The following is a 20,780-nucleotide window of genomic DNA, read 5'->3' as shown; positions in this document are numbered from 1 at the left end:
AGAGAAGTGGTCCTCAACCTTCTGAAAGCTGCAGTCCCTAAATACAGCTCTTCTTGTTGTGGAAATAACCATAAATTATTTTTGTTGATATTTCATAACTGTAATTTTGTTATTGTTATGAACTGGAACGTGAATATCCAATATGCAGGGTATTGATAGGTGACCCTTGTGGGGTTACGATGTACAGGTTGAAAACCACTGCCTAAAGATTCCCAATTGACTCCATCCTGCCCTTGTTCCTACAGTGTCCTGCCTGGAGTGCTAACAGATTCCACAACTGTTCTCAGTTTCACATGTGTCCCCTCATTGACTAACATAATTCTTTTAAGGCCCACTGTTAGGTCACTATTTCTCTGCTCACAGGTTGGATTAAAAGCCAAAGATCTTGTAGTGCTCAGTACCTTCTTCCTGTCCCAGGGCCTCTCTGTTTTTTCTTTACCCACTGAGTTCAGATGCCCAGGATCTGAGATCCACAAGACACGCTGGGTAAGCTGTTTTCCAGTCTTTAAATGTGTTCCTAACACTGCATTCATACCCCAGTCCTCAATAAAGACACAGCTCCCTCCCTCGTCTTCCTAACTCAGCTGAGGCGTCACTTTCTCTGCGATACCTTCCTCCCACCTTACTTAAAGTCTCTCCTTCCCCATCCTGGACTTCCCAAACTCCATGGCTGCTTTTGTTTGCTCTGTAATGCTTATCAATTTACAATACCATACCTTACATATTTCACTTGCTTCTCTGTGCATTACTGGAAACATTACTGTTTCTGCCAGTCAGATAGGGATTTCCGTGCTATTTATTACTGTGTTCCCAAGACCTACACACCACTGACCTTTTCCTCGGCCGAGTGGGTGACTCAGCACCCAACGTTGTTCCCAGTAGAGAATGTACTTATGTACTTCTGAGTCCTCTGCTCCACACATGTGAAATATGGAAGGACGTAGGCTACCACCTCTCTCCCACTATACACTGACCATAACAGCCCAAGCCACATTTTACCACAACACGGGTCTTCACCATGTCATACTACCCTCCTCTTACTACACAGAAGACCCTGCTGACACTAGGCTCTGTCATCTCACTTATGGCCAGTGGCACCATGGTGCTCAGTGTTCTGGTCCCTGCTACACAGCATAGAGTTCCTGGCCCAGCAGTAAGGAGCTCATAAGGAATGCAGAACCTCAGGATCCACCCTCAGCAACCTGACCCAGACTCTATGTTTGCATCAGACTTTCAGGTGACTTGTGCATGCATTGAACCACCTGTGCAAGGACGGACAGCAGCCATCTGCAGCCCGCACCATGCACCACAACTCCAGATCCTTCTGTAGCATCCTCTCCCTGTACACACTGCTCAGCCTAAAGAAGCCATGACAGCTTGCAGTGCAGCAGGCAAATTATAGCCCTTTATAAACACGATAGTAACTTACACAACAACCAATTTATCGGAGACATCCTGCTATACATAAGAAAATCACCTTTCACTCTAATATACAGCCTAAAAGAAGCCTTTATGCCCCACAACATGGTATGTTACATCATCCCATTTCATGGCCATCCATCCATCCATCCATTCATTCATTCAGTAAAAATTTTCTAGCACCCATTATGTGTTAAAACTTATGCTAGGCTTTGACTCTGACAGTGAAAAAAAGAAAAAGAAAAAACAAACAAACAAACAAGCCACAGTCTAGTCAAAATGACAGACGTTAAATTGAACACACAATTACAAGAACATGAAATGAGTTTGTGAAGCAGGTCCCTACTCAGGAATCAGGAGGAGCTTCCCCGAGGAGGAGATGTTCCTTGGATTTAATGAGGTAGCACCTAGCCTCCAGGAGAGGGAGAGGAGCCTGGGAAGGGTCATGGGCATCCCAGACAATGGTTTTGCATAGGTAAAGCTGGCAAAGAGAGAAAAGGCTGAGTGTTAGAGAAATAAGAGAAATCCAGGAGTGCTGGTCCTTGGGGCTAGGGGCTGAGATGTTGGGAGGGACTCACAAGCCATATACGCCAAAGACCCAGAGGCATTATTGTGAGGTATCAGAAAGCTGGTATGGGGTTTCAAGGAAGAGATTGATGTGACCAGATATGCATTTAGAGACACTACTGTATGGAGCTGGGGAGATGGCTCAGGCAGCAAAAAGCTTACCACACAAGCAGGAGGACCTGAGTTCAGACCTCCAGAACCCATGTAGAAACATCCAGGCATGATGGTGTGTATCTGTAATCCTAGTGCTGATAGAGGGACAGGGCGGAGACAGGAGGCTTCCAGAGGCTTTCTGGACCAGCCAGCCTACATGAAGTACTGTAGTACAGACTGAGAACCCTGTCTCAAAAGAATAAGGTGGGGTGGGCCAGAGGTAGAAGCTCAAAGTTGACCAGCAGCCTCTATGTCCATGAACATGTGTGCCTCAGCCCACAGGATTTGTTTTTCTCTCTTTTTATCTGTCTCTGTCTCTCTCTGTCTCTGTGTCTCTCTGTGTCTCTGTGTCTCTGTGTCTCTGTCTCTCTGTCTCTCTCTCTCACACACACACACACACATACACACACACACACATACACACACTACTTTGTTGCTATAACAATACAACAAACCTAGTATATTTTAGTATAGTTTCAAACAATGCACTGTCAAGCTACTCCTTGCCACAATAAAAGATAGCACTGAGAACAAACAAAACCCATTTAAAGTGATTTTAATGAACCACCCATAATAGCACCCTTCACTGATGTTTGAATACAGGCCTCTGCTTCTGCCCCTTGTGCCTTCTCTCCCTGAACTCACTTAATAGCATGCATGAATCAGGCACATTGACAGGTACACACATGTCTTTTAATATTCCACAGGCACATGGAACTCTGCACACTTGCCGCAGGCATTTCAAAGATGACAGGCAGATGAGAAGATAAGGATGAGGAAGCACAGGTCCTGGGGTGGGGGTGGGGATGAGAAAACCTGGATCTACAACGTAAGAGGAACATTAGCAGGAAGAATCAAATAGGTGGGTGGGCACTTGCTCGCGCGCACACACACACACACACACACACACACACACACACACACTTCAGATCTTGTGGTTCAGAAATGATTTTTAGAGCTCACATGACTGTAATCTCAACACTTGGGCATCTGAGGCTGGAGGATCAAGAGTTTAAGGCCAGCCTGGGCTCCACAGCCCCCAAAACAAAATAATTTAAAAATGCAAGAATGAAGTGTTGCATATTCACCAAATACATGGACACACAGAGAATTTATTTTCTTGTCATTATTCTCTGTGATGATTTGAATGAGAATGTGTCCTATAGGATCAGAGCTTTGAATGCTTGGATGCAGTTGGTGGAAATGTTTGTGTATGTTTAGGAGGTGTGGCCTTGCTAAAGAAGGCGTGGCCTGGCTGAAGGAGGTGTCACTGGAGTTTTGAGGTTTCAAAGTCATGTGTCATTTCCAGTTCACTTTCTGCTCCATGCTTGCTGTTCAAGACATGAGCCCTCAGCTTTTGCTTCTGTTACCATGCCTGCTGCTTGCTGCCATGAGAGACTCTCATTTCTCTGGAACCACAAGCCAAAATCAACTCTTTTCTTCTATAAATTGCCTTGATCATGGTGTTTTATTACAGCAATACAAAGTAAACAACACACTCTCTGAATGATATAACAACTCTTGACATATCATTTGCTTTTGTTATATATAGTAAGTGATCTAGAAATGATTTAAAGTAGGATATGTGTAAGTTATGTTCAAATACTACTTATTTCATATGAGAGACTTGAGCCTCTATGGATTTTGGTATCTTCAAACCAATACCCCATAGATACTGTAGGACAATTGTGTTTATAAATCTATCCAGGGAGGTCAAGGTAGACCCCTCTACCCTTAGGGCTGGTGGCAAAACATCTGGAAACACATGACTTGGTCTGGTTACTGTGTTTTGAAAGACATTACTAAACCCACATAAAATAGTTCAGGATGTTGTATGGTTGGAAATAATACCAAATGTTCGACAGTTGCAGGCTTTTGTTGACAGGCACTAGCAATTATTCAGTTATACAATTAATATAAGAAGAATTACTGATGTTAATTACTGGTTTAATTATTGATGGAATTGGTTATTATCAACAATAAAGACAGAAAGATAGCTACCCTTTCCTGACTGTCTTCTAAGAGCCAGGCATAGGCTGGAGGTGCATGTGAGTGCATTTAAGTAAGCATGCTGTGTGTGTGTGTGTGTGTGTGTGTGTGTGTGTGAGAGAGAGAGAGAGAGAGAGAGAGAGAGAGAGAGAGAGAGAGATCTGGGTATCAAACTCAGGTCCTTGTGCTTATGTGGCAAACATTTTATCAAATTAAATAACTCTCTAGCCTGCGAGCCCTGTATATTCATGACCCTTAGCAGGAATAGTCACAAATAACTTTCCAGTCAAAATGGACTCTTAACTGCCCACAAATAGTACTAACAGGAACTGGCTAAATGTCACTCCAACTTGATCCATCAACATTCCCCAAGGTTGCAAACTGGCAGTTCACAAGCCGCATGTGGGCCATGGATATGTTTTTATTTGCCCTGAACTGTTTAATTTTTAAACATTTGCTGCCAATTATGAAGAAATAGTGAGATTTCAGCTAAGCAGTGCCGTCCCTAGCTTCGAATGAGAGTGTGAAGCTGGGCTTTGCTGGGCCACAGCTTTCCACCTTGGCCTTCTTGCCTCCTCCTGTAGCTCACAGCTTTCTTTCTTCCTCTAAAGTGGGTGATAGATGCCAGAAGCCATTGTCTGGCTCCCAAATGGCTGAAAACCAGTCTCCCTTCTGTAACTAGCTGTTTTCTCTGCCACCTTCCTCTGGCCCTTCTCTGTCGCTGTCTCTGTCTCTCTCTTTCTCACCTGCCTGCGTGATGTCCTCAGCCTACAGTATGTCTCATATTCTCTGCAGGGCTTCCTGGACTCAGCATCCCACCAGAGTGCTACCAGAGTTTCTGATTCAGGATGTCTAGAGTTGAGTCCTAGCAGTTTATTTTGAACATGGCTCAGATGGAAGCTGTCACTGCTGGTCTGGGAACACCATTTGCAAACTACTGGTGTATAACTCTAATACAAGCTCCTAAAGTCCAGTAGCTTCAGTGTGAACGAGCATGGGCAAAATAAGAAAAGGAGAGGCTCACGTTTTGAGACCTTATAAATAGCTTTGCAAAACCTAAGTGGAGGGGTGCGCTGCGAGAAAGATTGCAGGTATAAATGCTTGCCGTACATGCAGAAAGGCTGGAAGAGCTTGAATCTCCAGAAGCCACACAAATTCGGGATGCATGTGGCAGTCCATCTGTAATTCTAGAGTTATGGAGGCTGGGACAGGATCCTCAGAGCAACCTGGCTAGAGCAGTTCTGTTAGTGATCTAAGTTTTTACTGAGAGACCCTGGCATAGTGAACACAGTGAAAAATGATCAAGGAAGAATCCAGAAGTCAGCTTCGGGCCTTCTCATGCACATACAAACCTTATGTACACAAATATGCACACTCGCATACACACCTTAGCATTTAAACACACACACACACACACACACAAACCTTAGCATTTAAACAAACACACACTCACACATACACTCATACACACATGCATACACATATGCATAAACATGCATAGATACATACAGGCACACACATACATGTGCATATACACACATCTCAACATTTAAACAAACACACACACACTCACACACATATGTACACACTCACTCACTCACACACGCATACACACATGTACTCTAGTGGGTCATTGTCTTATCTCTGAGTCACCAGTTTCCAGAACAAAGAGCCTGCTCATCCCTTCCAAGTTACCTTTTGATTTATTCCCAAAGGGTTCAGTAAAGGTAACTGTACTGCCAAGGACATGTAGCTCCTTCCTCACTCTAGGACCGAGCACAGACACTACCTTTAAGAAACAGTACTTCTAACTTGCCCCTCAAAGACCCTAAACCCACAATACTAACTACTCAGTGGCATCACTGACCACCATAATCAACTCTCCTTGAGAATTCGTCATGAACCAAGCTCATCCCAAGTGGTTTCTGTGTCATAATGATTCTCCGATGCAGAAACCATTACCTTGCTACACTACAGAGATGAAAAAGTAATTAAGTCAGAGAGAACTTGACTAGCCCAAGCTCACAGGCTCTGAAATAGTCAAGAGGCAGGGTCTACTTGCTGATGGTCAGATGCTATTAGGAATCCCACGCCCCAGCCTGTATCTTTGTTTTAAGATGAATGATAATGACACTCAAAAGTGATGTCATATGGGTGTGCTCTCAGGAGGGGTTTAATCCGGATGCCTGAACTCCAGATATAATCCCACAAATTTCCAGAAGGATCTAGAGAGAGTGCATCTCTGCTGGACTTTCTGGGAAGATTGATTTGGTATTAATCTGGAATGTGCAACAGCAAAACTGGCTGTGTCCATTGGAGCTGGCTTCTTAGCACTCAGATATATCCAGAAGGAGACTCAGCAGGGGTGCAGCAGAGATGGGGCAGTTCTACAGAGTGTTGAGAATCACCTGAGAGATTTTCTCATACTCCTGTCCTTTTCCCTAGACACAGGCAGCTTCCAATGGAGCTGGACTCTTCACAACATTGATTCTCCCTTCACCCCATACCTCAGCAGTTGGGTGACTGTGGTCAAAGTGCCTAAGTCTCCTCTTTCTTCTCCTATACACCAGAATAATAGCTCCCACCTTGTATGCCGTTGTGAGGGTTTAATTAGATGCTGTAAATGAAATGCTCAATACGGCACCTAGCACATAATAAATGCTCACGAAATTAACAATTATCGCACCAAAATAGCTATCATCATCATCTTTCTCGTCTGAACACTGAGACCCTCACGACTTCAAGTTTCAATGGCAATGTTTACGTTCCCTTTACAGCCTCAGTCAGTAGTTTCATAACACATAATAAAGTCACCAGGTCTGTGCTGTACTTAACATCAACAAAGAAACATCTACCTCATAAAATCACCATTCTAATTCACCCAGGTACAAACTCCCCCTCCTCCCCCTTGCAAGAAGCTGGCAAGGACCCTGCTGGGTCTTTGGAGCTGCAAATTTTTTCCCCCAGCAACTGTAGGGGAATGGGAAGTATTTATTCTGACATCACAACGGTATGATATACTTGTCGACACCCCAACCTCATGGAGGTCTGCGGGTCTGATTCTTTCTTCTTCACCTGGGGAAAGGACTAGCTGGTGAACCATTCTCAGGTACAGACTCAGAGGTAGTAGTGTAGGTTTCAGAATTCAATTTAAATACCATTGAGATAAACAACATGACCTTTTCAATGTCAGTCTGAAGAGAAAATGACAGTTGAACTGAGGAAGGAAGGAGGGCAAAATTAGATTCTTCATCACAATTCAGAAGTAAGTCTGGACTCTGCTCACCCAATGACCATCCCCTCCATCCCTCCCACCCCTCCAGGTGGCGGCTCAGACAGTTACAGCAATTGAATCAAAGCAGCGGCAGCAGCAACAACAACAAAAGCTCCGTATCAATTGTCTCTCCCTTATGTACAGAGACCTGGCTTTGCAATAATTGCCACTTGGTATCCAGGGACTTGGTGCACACAGGGGGAGAGGTACCTACAGACATATTCGGGTCGATGCTTTGATGTCCACACCTCAAAGAGCATTCAGAGCATGCACACACCAAAGAAAGAGCGTGTTGTGTCCAAGGAGCGGCCAGCCGCGGAGAGGTCTACTTACAGCTTTTGGTTTATAAGGTGGCTGAATCTCCTTGCGTTCGAGTTTCTCCCAGTCAATATACCGGAAAAACGCATGCTCCTTAATGTCTCGTTCCCCTTCAGGCCCACAACCCAGGCGCTTGCCTGGGTGTTTGGTCATTAGCTAGAAAGGAAAGAAGAACTTTGAACAGATTGTAGACCAGGAAATGAGTGCTGATGAGATATTATTATTCCAACGACTTAGGAAAGTCAGGACAGACTCTCAACCAACCAGTCTTGCTGTCTGAGTTTCCTCCCAGGGACACTTTCTTAGCCAGGCCTCTGTAGGAGCAAAGACGGAAATGATACTCACCCCAGAGCAAAGTCCTTCAAGGAGAATCAAACTAAACCTCAATTATGGCCTTGAACGTCACATTAAAAATGTCACAGGCTGTCACTTGGGTTCAAGAATGAGCTTTATGTGATTACTGGTGCCCCTAGTGGGGCCAGTTTCTACATGTTCAAACCCCTTACTCCTGTTCTAAGAAACACTGACATTTGACCAACTCAAAGGATATGTTCATTCAGATGCCATTTGCATTTCTCAGCAAAGCACTTGTGAAAATTAAAAAAAGAAGAAGAAAAATATTAGTCAAATGGACCCAAGTTTCAAGTAATTACTTTCAGAAAGCTCATTAAATAGTCCAAAGCTAGCCCAGCTCGTTCCCTGTATCACAAGCTCCCTTCGCTCCGCCGAGGTTTCTCTGGTGTTCTGTTTAAATTACTTAATTATCAAAACCCTCCATCTTTGGGTCTGTGAGCCAGTGCTAAAAAACAAGATGAATAGCTATGCTCTGAGGCGAAGCCACCAAATAGGCTTGCTCTTAGAAATGAACCCAAAGTAGCAACGAGGGTCTCTGATCGCAAGATGCTTGCAAGTGAAAAGAGAGGAAATCTGGAGGCGTTGGTGATTCAGAAAGAAAAGGAAGAGGGCAGAGAAACAGGATGAACTGTGGAGCTGACTCGACACCCCCCAGTTTTACCTAGGACTGATGGCAGTGGGTAAAGGTAGAATCCAGGAGTTCAGAACTGCTGTGCGTTCGACATGAATCCTGCTTACAGGATGCCCCATGGCCCCCGTCCCAGGTACACACTTTCTGTGTGTGCTTTATCTTCCAAGGAGCCAAAGTCCCACAAACTCAGTGTTTTCTGCTCCTTCTTTTCTTATGGACACGACACTATTTGACTGTTGCAGTAACCCAATGAGGGGAGCCTATTTCTTTTCCCTCTTGAAATGGTGAAGCAAATGATACTCAGAGAACGCAGATAAACACAGGTGAGATCCAATTCCACTTTGCCTAGCTCCAAAACTTTGGCTTTTAAGAGAAATAGGAGCCAGGAGGTATGGTATATGCTTGTAATCCTAGCACTTCATAAACTGAGACAGGAAGATTGCTATTAGAAGAGGCCAAGGCCATCTTGGGCTCAATAAAGAGATTCTGTATCAAACTGGTTGAGAGAGAGAGAGAGAGAGAGAGAGAGAGAGAGAGAGAGAGAGAGAGAGAGAGAGAGAGAGAGATCTGTGTCAGGTTCAAAAGAAACTGAACCTGACACAAAAAGGCCAACTGTGGTGCCTCTTAGCATAGAGAGCACATGGCACATGCCGGCCTCCAGGCTCCCTCAGTATCTGCACTTCTCTCCTTGCCCTTCTTCTCCAGCTCACGGGCTTTCTCCCCCAGCTTCTGATTCCTATGTAACCCTGCCATTTCAGCCCTGGGCTCTTTTGGCCCCCTTTCTCTTAGTCACTTTTGCCACACGCTCTTCTCTTCCTGCCTCTCCTTCTCTCTCCTCTCTGGCCCAGTTCAGGCTGCTGCCCACGGTCGGTGCACTACTTTCTCTCCTTGCTCGGGACTCTTCCAGATGTGTCTGGCTGTTCTCTCCCTCGTAGCCACAATAAAAACTTCTCCTCAGCCATACCTCGGAACAGTCCTGTCTCCACTTTATACACTCTGCAGGTGGTTTTCTTGGAGCTATCTGTGGTCTTGCTTGGTCAGGAAAAGTCAATGGCAGCCAAGGAAATTAGGTCAAGCCCTGACCTTTGTGTGTCTAGGACAGTGATTTTCAATCTTCCTAATGTTACAACTTTATAATACAGTTCCTCATGTTGTGGTGACCCTCAACCATAAAACTATTTTCATTGTTTCTTTATAACTGTAATTTGCTACTGTTATGAATCATAACTTAAATATCTGTGGTTTTTCAATGGCCTTGGGTGACCCCCTATGGAAGGGTGGTTCAACCCCCAAGGGAGTCATGACCCTCAGCTTGAGAACTGCTGGTCTAGACGGTCTCTATTAACTCTGATAACAATAACGCTAACACCAATGATGTTCTGTGGACTGAAGCTAAAGGCAACCAGCCATCATTTATAACTCTTGAATCTTACAGCAACACTCGGAGGCTTTGGCAACTATTTTCCCTATAAGCAAATTTGTCCAGAGAGTAAAGTTATCTGCCTAAGGTCACATGACCAAGGAGAAGAGCTCTGTGTGCGTGTGTGTATGTGTGTGTGTGTGTGTGTGTGTGTGTGTGTGTGTGTGTGTGCATGTGCATGAGTGTGCCTGTCAAGCCCAGGCCTCTATGCCTTCCCCAATCACTCTAAGACAGAATCTCTCATTTTTACCTGGAACTTCCCCAATTTAGCTTAGCTAACTAGTCTGTGAGCCCAGAAATCCTCTGGTCTCTGCCTCCCCATTTCTGAGAAAGATGTGTGCCGTGACACCTGGCTTTTTATGTGAGCCCTGGAGGCCGAGCTCAGGTCTTCACCTGCAGCAAGCACTTTGCCGATGGAGCATCCTTCTCAGCCCCAGGGTCAGGTTTTGAATGGCTCAGCTCTCTCAGTCCTCTGTAACTCAGTCTCTCTTTATTTTTACTCTAAGTTGCTAGTCTAGGCTTCTGTGTGCTTTCAGCACCCTGCCCATGGAAACCAGAGAAAGCTTTTGCTATGTTTTCATGGTGGAGAATAGGGTTTTTGTTTTTTAATGAGCTAGACATATGAAGAAGATGGTATATGTGGGAAAGATGGCTGTTTTCAGATTCCTTGTAGGCGGGGAGAGGGCAAGCAAAGAAGTTCCACTGTAGGCACATAGAACAGTATGGAGTCTGCCGGGTTACCACTCTCCGCTCTCTGTGCCTGAAGCCACGGAGACAGCTGGATGTAATCAGTGTTCCCATTTCGGATCACCTCCCAGATGCATCTCCAGGGGCCCTCTGCTCAGGAGGAAGCATCTGGCTCTAAGCTTAAGCATCACCCCTACTTTGAAGGAGGATCAGCTTTAGAGGGAGAGCCCACACTGTACTGAGCCCACTCAACTCAGAACAGTGCCCCAGCATAAACAGCGAAGAGAGTCATTCCCACTCATTATGAAGGTTATGGATCCCGAATTGATAGAAAACAACTCCACCAGGCAAAGTGCTAATTGGAGCTGAAGCTGAAGGCAGCTGACCTGGAAAATTTTCTCTCCTCCATGACCCACTTAGAACCCCTACCCCGAGCTGTCCAGGCAGGGATGGGTTGGGAAGGGGAAGTTCATGAGCATGTACTGAACACCTACTATGTGCTAGCCGCACAAGAGTCCCCTTCTACTGCCTCACTTAATGTCTGGGAAATGACTCATTAAGTGCTTTTATTCTGATTTGGGAGATAAAGAAGCAGAAGAAGGCCAAAGACACAAGGAAATCGCTCAAAACCACACACCTAAGGAACAGGAGGGTGTGATGAGGATTTGCAGGGGCCTTTTGATCTCCTAAAGCCTTCCCTCTCCAAATTCTCCTGTTGCAGAAAGACATGGGCTCAAATGCCAAGAGGAGCCTGGCACCAAACAGAGCAGTGACAGCGTTACTCACATTGGAGATGGCCTTAGGGTTCGGGAGCAGAAATCCAGGCTCTGGTCTAAGTGATTTATAGGTATTAACTGGTTTAATCATCAAAGGACCCTATGTGCGGTGCTGCTATTGGCCTCAATCCGTAAATCAGGTCAAATAACTTCATGATCATAGTGGCTCAGATTCTTGGACTTGGATGTGAACTCAGACAGAATCTGGCTCTCTCTCCCTTTTTTATTTTATTTTTTTTATTATTATTTTTTTATGAATTGGAGTGGCTGCCTCCCATCTAAAAGAGATGGTGATTTCCAGTCTTGCTGACTGATGCTTTGTAGGAATGGCTGGACACGAGTGGACAATGTGGCAGCCAGAAAGCTGAAAATTTATGGGAAAATATCCAGATCTTCAGATGTTGAGAATCATTAAACAAATTAAAGACCACGACTGACTTCCTCCAGCTCCTCTCTTAAGGGAATGCCTCCAGGACCCTCACCGGCCTCTGTCTGCAACTCATCCTTTATCTACAGGCTTTGCCAGTGCTCCTGATGAACCCCTGAGTCTCCTCTGGGCTCCTTGTTTTTATTCTCTCCCTGCCTCACACCCTCCAAGGAAAATGCTTGTAACGGATTTAACCTGAAGATGTTAGGGACTGTGGCTAATTCACACGTAGCTTCCCCAGAGATGTCTACCTCCTTGCAGCGCAGCTCAAACACAATGCTCAGGTGATTCAGCGGGTGAGAGTTCAGTCTTACGAGGTGTTTTCAAGCTGTGAATTTGGTGGCCAGCTCACGTCACCAGGGCCAAAACTCAGGCTGAACTTCCTGACTGTTGATGATTTCCTTAACCAGAGCCACATAGATGACATTGGACTGGGGACAAGCATCCTAGAGATCTATGACGACAGCCCTGGTGTATGTGGACACATAGTAGGAACCTTGTACTCAGGCACAGCCCAGGGTCTAACCTTTAGAACTATCCCTCCATGTTGGCTGGTGGGAAAGCCTTTGTAAAACATCTGTCCTTGCATGCTGTTCTATCAGTCTCAGGGTAAAGCTCTCATACTTCCATTGTGGTTGAGAAACTGCATCCTTTGGATACTGCGTTTAAAAGCAGTGCATTTTGAGCTACGTGGGGGATTTTTTCAGAACACTGGTATGCAGACCTAATCCTGGGATAGGGCCTAGGTCTCCATCATCTCAAAAGCAGATTGGATACAACAAATGTAGCACAAATAAGTCTTACCTGCAAATTCCTGCCTGACTTTCTTCACAGGAATTATTTCCATAAGCTGTAGGTGTGTGTGTGTGTGTTTTGTGTGTGTGTGTACATGGCTTTGTGCGCACCTGTGTCCTACAAGCTGAGTGAGATCATGCAAGTCCAGGGACATTGCATTTAATTCATCTTATCCAGGTGGTCACTTAGAATCAATACTCTTTGAAATTTTCTTACAGCAAATGCCATACAATTCTAATGTTAACTAAAGACACATGCAGTGGAGCAGGACAAGGCAGACCACCCTAGGAGCTCTTCTCATGGTGCCAGCTCTTGAGCAGCATCTCTGGGTTTCTTTGTGTAAGGCTTGGGGCTGGTGCCCAGTTAAAAGCGAAACTCCAGTACATGGCTACCTCCTCAGACCTTGATGCAAATGAGAAGGGAACTCCCTCTTGCAGGGGAGAACAGCACCATAGCAGGGCTCTGGTGTTAGACACAGAGGGAGACATAATAGCAATCTTCTGCTTCCAACTGGTTGGGGCACAACCTCTACCCTTGCGGGGTAGTCCTGGCCTTGAGGGAGGAACAACTTACCCCTTTGCAGATTGCCACAGCTTCCTTGGACATGGACTTGGGATATGCCACATTGTGTTCCATGATTGACTGGAAGAGTTCATCCTCATCCTCCCCTTCAAAAGGTGCCTGTGGAGCAGAGGACAGGGTGGGAGAAGCGCCCCTGCCTGGCCTTTCCCCCCAGCTCTCTCTGTCCAGCAGGGCTTCCTTCTCCCCACCCCCAACCCCAAGCTGAGGTTACCCTCTGGGACATTCACAAGAAAAGACGATCAGCAAATGTAAGTAACCCCAAGGCCAGAAAAGTCAGAGGTACTCAGATTCATGAGCTGTGACCAAGCTGTCACTTTCCCCAGAGACCATATGGCTGAAGGTGGAGGGTAATTTCCTTACAGATCACTTAAAATGCAATTACCTGGCCAGCCAACATTTCATACAGCAGGACTCCAAATGCCCACCAGTCCACAGACTTCCCGTAGGGCTGATAAGCAATGATCTGGAAAACAGAGGATGTCCCATCAGAGTGACAGACAGCCCCTATGGCTAGAGATTGAGTTCATCCTTATTTTATAGGAAGAGTGGCCTAGCACTTGGGTGGGGAGTCTCAGGTATGGTGCTGACCTTTTGGGCAAGGTTATAATGACTGCTTCCATTCCAGATTTGAGCAGGGTCTTGGAGAGTAGACAAAGAGGGTAGGGTGCACCTGCACTGTTTCCTTGAATTTGATGCTTCACAAAGGCACCTGCAGCTGGGCAAACATCTGTGTGCCACGGTGCCTTTTTAAGCACCGGGTGTGAAGTGATGTTTCACATTTCTGCTACGGCATTTTAACAAGGAGGAGTGGTTTTGTTTTCTCACTATAGAGTAAAAACATTTACACAATAATGTGGATATACTTAACACTACTGAACCACATACTTAAAGATGGTAAAATTTACAGTATGTGCACTTTTTGTTTTGTTTTTCATCTGTTTGTGGAGCTTGGGATTCAACTCAGGGCCTCGGGCTTGCTGGGCGACTTCATCTCTTTCTGACCCACACCCACTGTTCAGCGTGGTTCTTTTGAAACATGATTAAAAATACGACACCCTAAAAGTATTCGTGATTCTTTTACATCTGTTTTTATTTGGAAAGTATACATGGTAAAAAAAAATTTTTGTGAAAACCATCTATAATTCTTTGTCAAGAGTAAAATCATGAAAAACACCGGTCTTTCTCCTGCTAGACTCTTTCCCACGAGTGTAGATTAAACTGGTGTGGGTTCTACTTAAGCTCTGGCACTTCAGAGGTGGGCCCTCAACAGAGGGTCCTCTTCATTCTACATTTCCATCAGATTTGTGTGCTGGCACACTGACTACTTTTTAAGATTTTATTTTTACTTTAAAGTATATGTGAGTGTGTGTGTGTGTGTGTGTGTGTGTGTGTGTGCTCTCAATGGAATCCTATGTAGAGAAAAAAAATTGTGCGGACTGGTTACTTAGCTCAGTGGTTACAGTTAAGAGTGCCTACTGCTTTCCCAGAGGACCTGAATTTACCTCCCGGTTTCTTTGTGAGGCACCTCACAACTTCCTGTAACTTGAGCTCCAAGGGAATCTGTTGTTCTCCAAGGTCACTATACTCACATACACATACACGCGCACTCACACATGCGCACAAATATGTCTTACAAATCCAAGGGTAAAGACGTCCATCAGCTAAGAGTCACGCGTTCCCGAGCTCTACAGCGCAACCTGACTATGACAATTAACAATGAATTGCCTTCTTGAAAACCACTGTGACTGCCAGGAGCTGGAGGACACACCTGTAATCCTAGCATCTGAGGCACTAAGACAGCAAGATTGCCATGAGTTCAAAGCCAGCCTGGGCAACACAGCAAAACCATGCTTCAGAAAGCAAATCACCGAGGGACAGTGAGATGGCTTAGTGGGTCAAACATTTCTTGCATGAGCCGGATGACTCTTAATTTAACCCCAGAGGCCAGGAAAAGGTAGAGGAGAGATCCAGCTCTATAAAGTCCTCCTCTGACCTCCACATGCGGGTGTGCATGCACACATACATACCCAATAGTAATATTTTTGAAACTGCTGAGTGCAGATCTTAACAATAAAGGCTAAGCACATTAAATTATACATACAAATTAGTAAAATTCAACCCTCCCGCAGGCCCAAAACATTGTGTACACCATAGGTAGGCATTTATAATTTGGAAATTTAAAATAGACAAATAATGAAACAAAAGAATAAATGAATACGAAATGTATTCTAAACAGACGTGACTGCAAGACACAGGCTCTGTGAGAAGCATCTCAGAGAACGTGTCTTCACACCTTTAAGGCACTTGGTGTTTCATTTGCTTCTGACAACCCAAGAAGTTAAACCTTTTACCAAGGAAAATGGAGCCTGGGAAGTGAGAAAAGTTGCCAGAGGTGGTGTGGTTCGTTAACAACAAAGCTGACCAAGGACAGTGGTGAGCTGAAGAAGAGGCTGTCTGCTCAGGGCACAGAGTGCTCAGTTGCCCTGCAGCCTGCTGGGAGCTGTTAGAGACCATAACCCTACAGGGATTCCGACTCAATGGTCAAAAAGGGTAACATTTGGGCATCCTAGAAAATTTAAAGCTCCCCTATGACTTCTCTGAGTATAGCTAGATGTGGGAACTAGGACTTATTGAACAAAGGACACACCCAGGGAACTGTGTCAAGTGGGTCAGATCCTACAGAGAATTAGCCAAAGGATAACTGACCTGAGTGTGCCACCCAGGGATACACCAATACACTTACTTACTCTGCGAGAGAATCAGTGACACACAGCTATCAATGACACACAGAGAGATGGGTGCATCCTTAGCCTCTGCAGTGTTTGAAATCCATGTGTCATCTCCCAGGCAGACTGTCTGCACCTTTTCATGAGCATTTGCATACTCAGAGAAAACACATAGCGGCGTCCCGAGCGTTAGCGCCACTGTCTATAAACAGTGCTTCATATTTGTTATTCCTCATTTGCATTTGTCTTATTTTTATTATTTCATTTGTGGAGAAGTCTTGCTAGGGAACTCAATCTGGTCTCGAACTCAAGTTGCCCCTGCCTCAGTCTCCTGAAGGCTTGACTGGCAGGTGGATGTGACCAGGCCTTGTTTGAATTTAGTTTTCCTTTCATCCATATGTCTTGGAAACGTGCCTGTATTTTCATATACACTTAACTCACTCTCTTGAATCAGTGAATAGTGATGTTTTCTACTATAATTAAACCAAAGTCTTTTGCTCTCACCCCTATGGAGGGACATGACTTCCAGTTAGTTCACAGAGACATGCTCTGATCTTTCCAAGGTTATATGTGACTTCCTGACACAAATGTGGTATGTACTAGTGACTAACTCCTTTATTTAAAGTCATAAACATTGAGGCTCTCTCTTAGTTTTCATTATTAAGAAATGATTAAGAAAGAAGAGCTTTGAATGTGCTCCCCTCTGTGTGTGTGTGTGTGTGTGTGTGTATTTACCTGTGTGCACAACCTAGGTTTCTAGAAAGGAGTTGCTTCGGCAAAGAACATGGAGGTTTTAAACATTATGCTTAGTTTTATACCTCCATGGGAATCTCTCTCTCTCTCCTCTCTCTCTCTCTCTCTCTCTCTCTCTCTCTCTCTCTCTCTCTCTCTCAGATTCTGTGTCATGTACTCACAAATTATTGTGTCATATTGTGTTGGGAAAAGCCACTGCATGGCCGCTTCCTTTGGGAGGAAGGGGGCTACTTTGATGAACACTCACTCTTTCACCTATATCTTTATCATAGGAAGACAAATCTGGAGTCTCCAGGAATGCATTTCTACTGCACAGTGCACCACCGATGTGTCTTGTCAGCCCAGAGGATTCCTTCCCCTTCTGTCTCTCACTTGCTCAACAAACATTTCAATGTCATAATTAGGAGGCATCATATGGCCACGAGCCATAGCAGCTTGATGATGGATGTGTTTTTACTGATGTGTGATGGATGGATCGTTCTTTTGAGTTTTATTTAAAAAAAAAAAATCCTTCCTACATCTTGACATATTGGGCCTTCTAGATGTGCTAAGCTAATCTGCAAGTGAGAGCTCAGAGGTATGACACAGAAAGCAGGATCGAGGCCAATCCAAGGTTCCCAGGCATACTCAGGCAGGCATCCTTCCCAGGCCCCTCACAGGCAGATCTGGGAGTAGGAGAGACATCACTGCAGGCAGATGAATGCTCTCACCTCTGGGGCAATGTAGTCCGGAGTGCCACAGAATGTCTTGGTTGTCACCCCATCCCAGATGTTCTCCTTACACATGCCAAAGTCAGCGATTTTGATGTGCCCCTCAGAATCCAGCATCACGTTGTCAAGTTTCAGGTCACTGTGGCAAACAAGGATTTGGAAGTTTAGTTTGCACGCTGCTTATTTTAACTCACTCACCAGTCACTTGATATGGACACATTACACATCGGTGCTCAGAGCTTTGCAGGCACAAAGGTAACATCAAACCTTTTTTTTTCCTACAGTGGTTTGCAATCTGGCAGGGAGATTATAACAAAAGGCCCACAAACCTCTATACTTTCTTTTTCTGCAGAGTGAACTGTGCTATGTGTCTCACAAAGATACAAGGAGACATTATCTCAGACAAGAGAGAATTCTTAGGAAGTTAGGAAAGAGCACAGAACTGTGGATGATTCCAGAATCCAAAGGAAGTCCACAAGTTAGCCTCTATACTGTGATCCTTTCTGGTACATAGAAAGATATTTTTTCCATGAAAATATTACTTTTAAGATTTCTCCAAAGATCATGGAGCTAACAGCAACAACAACAACAACAACAACAACAACAACAAAAACAGATTTGGAGAATTTACTTAACTCCAAGTATTTCTGGCTCTCCTACTTTGTGGGACAGTCAACTGTTCCCTCAGTCAATATGGGTCTGTTGCATGTTTGCTATGTGTCAGACATTATTCCTGGAACTAGATACATTAACTATGAACATACTTTAACTATGAACAAGATAAATAAGAATGCTTCTTTTATATTCCAATTAAGTCCCAGTGTTGAGCAAAGATAAGAAATATTTCACCATATAATCATGGCTATTTGAACTCTGAACAGCAATTTGGAGAAAAGAAAGATGATAGAGAGATAGTAAGGGTGGAAGGGGATGTCACTGTACAATGAGTCTCTAAGACAGTGACATCTGGGCTTTAAAGAATTTGTCCTTTGCTTTCATCCTAATATTGGCATCTGTGTGGATAAGCAGGGCTTCATAGACTGGAAAACTCCTGCCTGTCTTCAGCAATGTGAGATTGCTTCCATATCTCATGGGGTATCTTTCAGACTTACTTCTTCCTAAATATCTACTCCAATGTCAGCATTCTGTGCACCAGTGGGTAGGGATGCTTGCTGTCTCAGACTGATCTCCTTCTAATAGTCCAGTTCTTTAGGAGGTATGGAACCTACTTTCTAGCTCAGAGCTCTTTCCTGCCCATCTTGATCAGGTTCTGAATGTCTGGTACAACTCTCTTTCCTGATATTTAGGCCATGTTATGGAGATGGTATGAACCTGACTTCTGGTCCTAGGAATGGTTTTACATGCCTGTACTTGCCATTAGAAATTGTGCTCACAGTGACTGGTTCAATAACAGGCATGGGAGCCAGTGGAGAACCATCAAAATCTTGATACCCTCTTGGTTACATCCAGCAAGGAGGCAAGCTCTTAAATACTGGGCTGATTCAGGAGCAATAATATAAGTCTAAAGGCTCCAGAGGTCCATTGATGAAGAACAGAAAGCTAATAAAGATCAGAGGCTACAAGGAATGTGATAAATTAACCTTTCAGATGTGTCTGCAGACTTCTCAATGGCAGCCAAGTTAAGTAAAGCTGAACTAAGTTGTGGTCACTGTTAGCTGAATAGATATCGTGACAACCTACACCTCCTATCTGTTTGTGAAGTCTCTTCATTCAAGAGGAGATCCATACTCTTGCATCCACTGCAGACAGCAACTTTCTCCATCTCAAAGGATCTTTGGCACCATCCATAGGACCAATCTTAGACAGCACTCAAGCTTGTCTTCAAGCCACAGTGTCTAAATGCCAGGCTAGAAACCAGGAGTGCTGTACTATGCAGCAAATATATACCAGATGTATGTATGCATTCATTATACATGACACTCCTCAACTTGACTATATGGCCAGAAACAAGCAGCTGGGTTTTTGTATGTGGATATTGAGGATCCAAACTTGGGTCTTCATGATTGCATGTTACCCACTGAGCTATCCCCTCAGTCTTTGGTTGCTTTGGTTCATGTTTTTCCCTGTAAGACACTCTCATTATATGTCAAAAGAAGGCTGGAACATTTATCTTGAAGAACTCCATTAAGGAAAGTTAGCACAGATCTCAGAGTCAGTGACCAATAAGCCAGATACTAAGTTTAACAGGAAGGATCTTTCAGTCATCTCTGACCCCATCCATGTATAGTATGCTCCTTAGAAAAGAAAAAGTTAAAAACTTTGTCATGTTATATCCTTAAGAACTGCACAACTCAGTAGGACTTGTACATCATGTACAGTCGACTATATCAGCACAATCCCTAACTACCTTCTAACTATTTGTCCTTACACCCACAGACAAGTAGTCCTCAACCTGCATCAAGGAAACTTGTCTTCAAAACAGATGGAAGCCACCAAAGAAAACCATAACCAATAAAAAGAGAAGACTTGTGAAGCCCAGTCTCAATACAATTCCCACACCTAAGGTTCAGGGAACATTGTGGAAGAGGGGGTGGAAAGATTGTAAGAGTCAGAGAATCGTGGAGTTTGCTGTGAGATTCTGTCTTCTAATAATGTCTGAAGCTACATCCATACAGTCTTACCAATGTGACTGCCCAAATGTGATCTGAACAAGGACAACAATAGATGTGCTAATACGGATGGGGGAAAGACCATGAGGCTTGAACCATACACAGAGAACTAGAGGCAGCTAAGGAATGCTGTGCATGAGAGAACTAGTCTTTTCCAGGGAAGAGCACACCAACTTCTACACCAATTAATACCAAGTCATCACCCCTGAAAGCATGCATACAAGTAACATTATACAGAGCATCAGGTTATACATATGTATTTAGAAATGTGTGTGTGCTCAGATGTGTATATACACCATATGTACACATATATGTGTGCAATAACAATCCATAAAAAGGAGGCTGTGAGTTTAAAAGAGAGAAATGAGGGGTATACGGAATGGGTTGGAGGGAAGGGAAGGAAGGGAGAAACTATGTAATTATAATCTCAAAAAATAAAGAAGAACCATGCTATCAAGCAGAAATCTAAATGAAGGAGGCAGCAATTTGTGACACTTGGAAAGATTTCCCACTGTAGAGGAAGTTTCTATGAAATCATACAATTATACATCTTTTGTCATGTATTTTTA

At 44.2% G+C, this 20,780-nt stretch overlaps 1 protein-coding gene across 2 annotated transcripts in view; it reads right to left on the bottom strand.

The window, feature by feature from the left end:
• Prkcb (protein kinase C beta) overlaps positions 1–20,780 on the bottom strand; it is a 339,591-nt gene that overhangs the window by 24,841 nt on the left and 293,970 nt on the right. For both annotated transcript variants that reach the window (XM_021195974.2, XM_021195965.2), the window contains exons 13-16: positions 17,582–17,720; positions 13,775–13,855; positions 13,384–13,491; positions 7,736–7,876 (exon numbers count right to left, since the gene is read on the bottom strand). In XM_021195974.2, coding sequence (XP_021051633.1) covers positions 7,736–7,876; positions 13,384–13,491; positions 13,775–13,855; positions 17,582–17,720 — 469 coding nt within the window. The remainder of the gene's footprint in view (positions 1–7,735; positions 7,877–13,383; positions 13,492–13,774; positions 13,856–17,581; positions 17,721–20,780) is intronic.

This window comes from Mus pahari, chromosome 1 (genome assembly GCF_900095145.1).
Source record: "Mus pahari chromosome 1, PAHARI_EIJ_v1.1, whole genome shotgun sequence".
NCBI lineage: Eukaryota > Metazoa > Chordata > Mammalia > Rodentia > Muridae > Mus > Mus pahari.
Note: the sequence above shows the minus strand (reverse complement) of the source record. Positions and strands in the feature narration are given on the sequence as shown.